This window comes from Sus scrofa, chromosome 6 (assembly GCF_000003025.6).
Source record: "Sus scrofa isolate TJ Tabasco breed Duroc chromosome 6, Sscrofa11.1, whole genome shotgun sequence".
In the NCBI taxonomy this organism is placed as follows: Eukaryota; Metazoa; Chordata; class Mammalia; order Artiodactyla; family Suidae; genus Sus; species Sus scrofa.
The window spans coordinates 52,318,007-52,323,087 of record NC_010448.4 but is presented as its reverse complement, the minus strand read 5'-3'; the positions used below and the strand labels follow the sequence as shown (position 1 = coordinate 52,323,087).

Below are 5,081 nucleotides of genomic sequence, written 5' to 3'. Positions count from 1 at the left end.
CTGCGCCACGACGGGAACGCCCCAAAATTTAAATGCAGGCAACCTGGCTCTGAATTTGGGCTCTGAATCAGGCTCCACTACCTCCCACGGGTCAGCAACATGACTAGTCCTCTTCCCGCCTCAGTTTACTCAACTGTGAAATGGGCTTCCCAATACTCAGTTCAGTTTGTTGTGAGGGTTAAGTAACATTGGGCTTAGGCCTGGGCTAAGTGTTTTTTAAAATGGGAGCCTTTGTTTCTTCAGTCCTGGCAAGAAGAAGGGAGAAGGCCAGGGGCCCCTCTCCTTCCCTTTTTAAGTTCCTGGTGAGCCGTCCAATGCTCCACTGAGAGGGCAGGGCAGAGATCCAGACCCTGGCTCTTCCAAAAACCACTGGGCAGAGTGCCCACCCCCACCTCCGCGGGGTCAGGACCCCGCCTCTCCTCTCCCGGACTTGACCACACCTCACTCTGTTGCGGCCGGGACCAGAAAAGGAAGCGATCTGGGGTCCCACCGGGAAGTCCCTGGGGGTGTGATGCAAGCCCTTCCCCCACCAACCCCGCAGATAAAGGCACAGGGCCAGCCTCGAGCTGCCAGGCGCCTGTGCGCCCTGCCCGCCATGGCCCGCAGCTGCGCGCTGCTCTCCTGGGCCCTCCTCGCCCTCTTCGCCCTCCTCGGGGCTGCTGGGGGAGGTCCGGCAAACTGCATCCCCATTGTGTCCCGCAGAGAGTGGGGGGCCCTGGCGTCCGAGTGCTCTGCGAACCTGAGACGGCCAGTGCGCTACGTGGTGGTATCGCACACGGCGGGCAGCACCTGCGATAACCCGGCCTCATGCCGGCGTCAGGTCCAGAACGTGCAGCACTACCACGTGCGGACGCTGCACTGGTGCGACGTGGGCTACAAGTGAGTGCAGAGCTGGGGCAAACGCTGGATCCACGACTGCGGGGGGCGGGTGCGCGCGGGGCCGGGAGACCGGGTGATGGGGCTCTAGAACCTCCAGGCCGACACCCCCTGGCGCCTTACTCAACGCGCAGCATCCTCGTTTTCCCCCAGGGTCGCGGCTTAGAGCTGGGTGCGTGCAGGCAGCGCGAAGATGCTTAGGAGGAGGGGAAGTGCTGAAGTCCGAGCTCTGCCCCCCGGAGGTAGGGTCAGACTTTGCCAACACCAGGAAGGTGTCCTGTGCACTAGAGTCCCAGGGCCTGGTGAAGCACGGGGCGGGGCTCCAGTCCCAGCTCTTCTGGCTGCTGGCTGAGCGCTGGGGCAGGCGGTCACCCTCTCTCAGCTTCAGTTTCATCTTCCTCCTCTAAAAGTCAATGGGATCGTGGCCTACTCCATCACTAAGCCAGCAGATAACGTGCAAAACGCTCAGGACACCGCCTGGCTTGGAATGGGAGTCCCCAAACTTATGGACTACTGGCACCTACTACTATATGCCAGGCTGGGCGCAGATGCTGGATGTGGACACATGAACAGGGCGAATCCAGCCCAAAGGGAGTTAAAGACCAGCAGGGAGCAAGGTCAGCAAGATGCATTCCGATGGTGATAGAAGCGATGGAGAAAAGGAACAGGGTGATGGACACGGCTCCGGTCTATGGGAGCTGAAGACGGAGTGTAGTAAGCTGTGGTAAAGCATAGGTAAAGGCTAGGAGGCTGAGTGAGTGGGTCCTGCCTGTGGGACAGAGGTCACGGGGCTGGAGATAGCTGGGAAGAATGACATGAAATGAGGAGGAAGGAGTTGGCAGGGGCCAGATCGCACAGGGGCTTGAGGCCCAGGGGGAGGACTTCGATTCTAACACCGGAGCGATGGGACGATGTGAGCCTGCTTGGGTGAGGAGCTCCCTCTGGCGGCCGTGTGGAGAACAGACTGTAGCGGGTGGCGGCGCGGGGTGGACCGGAGAGCAGAAACAGGGGCGGCGATTGGTTAGATCTGCTTCTGGGCCACGCCCACCAGCTCTCGTCCAAGGTAATAGGCTAGGGTCCTGCACAAGGGTTTCTGCAGCGAAAGAGATTTGGACTCTAGGGTTCTCAGGCCCCGATAAGCACCAGAATCACCTCACTGGAAATGTATGTTCCCAGGCCACATCCTTCGAGACTGCTTCAGTAAGGCTGGGGGAGGCCGGGAAATCTGAGGACCTCACTCAGAGAACTCTAGAAGCCTTCAAAGGTATCCCTAGCTCTTCTGGCTCAAGATTTTTATAATTCAAAGGCTCCAACTTCAAAGTTTTGTTTCTAAGGTCAGGCGCTCCAATTCTAAGTGTTTCCCTGAAGGAATGAAGCAGCCTCTGGATCTAAATCACTTTCTAGGAAAGCAGATTGGAGTCTGTTTCTTAGATTTTAGGATTCGAGTGTTTTGAATGGCCCTTCCATGTTGCATCTTGTTCAGAGCTTCAGTTTTTTCCCCTGTAAAATGGGGCTCCTGACCACACCCACCTGGTGGTGGGATTTGAGGCTTGAGACGCAGCCACTGAGCAAATATATATATATATATATATTTTTTTTTTTGCCTTTTTAGGGCTGCACATGCAGCATATGGAGTTTCCCAGGTGAGGGGTCAAACCGAAGCTGTAGCCGCTGGCCTACAGCACAGCCACAACAACACCAGATCCAAGTAGCATCTGTGACCTACACCACAGCTCATGCCAACACCGGATCCCTAACCCACTGACTGAGGCCAGGAACTGAACTTGTGTCCTCATGGATACTAGTCAGATCCATTTCCCCCAGCCACGACAGGAACTCCCATTGAGCAAACATAGAGAGTATCAACTGTTTGTGTCAGGTGCTGCGGCTGTGACAGGGCCGTTACCACCTGGGGCCAGTATCACTATGGTATTTCTGGTCTCTTTAGTCCAGGATCTGCCTCCCAGTGGTTGATTCAGGACCCAATATTAGAAGTTAGCACATTCTATGCATCATCGGTGACCCTGTGAGCCAGGGGTCTGTGGTGGCAAATGACACATCTCCAAAATGCCGATCTAGTTAATTCCAATGTTGGAAATCAAACTCGCTCCATCAAGACATGTCGAATGAGTGAGTCTGAAGGATCTGCTGACAGAACTGGAAATCTCAAGAGGCAGATGCTGGGGCTCCATGGTCTGAGTCTGGTTGCAGTGCCAACCTTGATCCTGTCACTCAAGTGGACCCCAGCAGGGAAGAAGAAGCAGGAAGCAGGCCGGGGAAAGGGCAGAAGAGCTTCTCAGTGGAGAGTTCTGGGAAACATTAACCTCCAGAACATGACCTTGGATAAATAACCTCTAGGCCTCTGCTTCCTCAGCTTCAAGTGGGGATGACAACAGTGCCTGTCTCGGGGACTGCACAGGATTCAGCAAATCGAGAGCTCTAGGGCGGCAGGAGAGGGCAAGGAATCAGACCATATGGGTGGGGGTCACAGGGGAAATCTATGCGAAAATCCTGGCTCTGCCCCTGACCACTGTGACCTCAGGCAGGTGTTGCCACCTCTCTGATTATCTACAGAATGGGGGCAGCGGTGGCTCCCGGGCTTGCTGTGAGGATGAAAAGAGGTGAATGCAGAGCTGTGCTTGACCAATGGCAAGGGCCACGTTCATTGTTATGACTGTGGAAGACTGGGGGGGAGGGAGTCCTCCTCCAGGAAGGCCTCGGTCACTCATCCAGCCCACCCTCCCACCCATACAGCTTCCTGATCGGAGAAGACGGGCTTGTGTATGAAGGCCGGGGCTGGAACACCGTGGGCGCCCACTCAGGTCCCACATGGAACCCCCTGTCTCTGGGCATCTCCTTCATGGGCAACTACATGAGTAAGTGACTGTCCAGTCATCAGCTGAGGGGCTGACTCGGTGCCTGGGGGAAAGCGCGGCACGGTGTGCAGTCACCGAAAGACTCGGCCCCCTGCAAACTCGGAGGCCTAAGGCAAGTGACTCTGCTTCTCAGAGGCTTGTTTCCACCCTTGGATAAAGACCATTTTCAACCAGTTTCAGGGAAGATGAGTTCATCTCTAGAAGCGTTCTTGGGCCAGTCCATGACACCTAAGAAGTGCTTGATAAATGGCAACTACGGCTGTGGGTCGGACGGGGAGGTCTGGGGGGGCAGAGGAGAGCGAATAGGCAATGATCCTGGCAGCCGGCACTTGCTGAGGGCTTGGTCTGTACATAAAGTAACTCATCTGATCATCCCACAGCCCTCTGGGCAGGTGCCATCACTCTCCCCTTTCAGAGATGAGGAAACTGAGGCAAAGAGAGATGAAGTCACTGTTTGGCAGGGGGCCAGCTCGGTGCACCCCACGCCCCCTCTGCCCTTGGAGGGAGCCCCCGACTAATTCCTGCCTCTTACCTCCCCCAGATCGGGTGCCCCCGGCCCGTGCCATCAGGGCGGCCCAGAGTCTGCTGGCTTGTGGGGTGGCTCTGGGAGTCCTGAGGCCCAACTACGAGGTCAAAGGACACCGGGATGTGCAGCCAACGCTTTCTCCAGGTGACCAGCTGTACGAAATCATCCAGAAATGGCCACACTACCGCGCCTGAGCCCCGCTCCTCACACTGCTTCCCACCCCCACCCAACCCATCAGAAGTCCTGGCGGCCTCCCCCTCGCCTCAATAAATGCAAAGCTCAAAGTGTATTCGGGTCTCACCATCCGCCTCCCCGCCCTCTCTCCCACAAGACCCCCAGCCGTCCCACACCCCACCTCCCAGCACTCTGTCCTCGCTGGTGCTCAGAACCCAGAGGCCCCGACCCTGAACCAAGACCCCAGAGATCCCAGCTTGGAAGCAACATCACAGCTCAGAACCCAGAGGTCTCAGGTCAGAGCGCAGGAATTGGCGCCAAGTCGGCCGAGATGTCACCACCAGCAGCTCAGGAGTGCTCGCCTCTCTGCAGTGAACCACGCTGCAAGATGCCCCCTCTCTACTGCCAAAGACATCCTGCGCAGCATCGCTGCTGGACCCCTTTGGGGACGAGCTGCTCACACCCACCCCTCAGGTATCCCCGCTTTTATTGCTTTAGAGAGGGAGGGAGTTTTTCCGGAGCCTGGACCACCATCTGCCTCCCAGTCACAGCCATGCCCAGAAATACACAGGTCCCGGCTTCAGCCCCCACTCGCTCTTCATTTCTGCCCACTTCACTCCTACCCTCAG

At 57.0% G+C, this 5,081-nt stretch overlaps 1 protein-coding gene and 1 non-coding gene across 2 annotated transcripts; one reads left to right on the top strand and one right to left on the bottom strand.

Annotated features, from left to right (window-relative positions):
* Positions 584–4,544, top strand: PGLYRP1 (peptidoglycan recognition protein 1). Its single transcript, NM_001001260.1, is given in 3 exon segments — positions 584–879; positions 3,631–3,752; positions 4,294–4,544. Coding segments are annotated over 3 exon segments (585 nt in total). The 5' UTR covers positions 584–595; the 3' UTR covers positions 4,473–4,544.
* Positions 4,680–4,759, bottom strand: MIR769 (microRNA 769). Its single transcript, NR_038575.1, has one exon. It is a non-coding gene; the product is annotated as a microRNA 769 (primary transcript).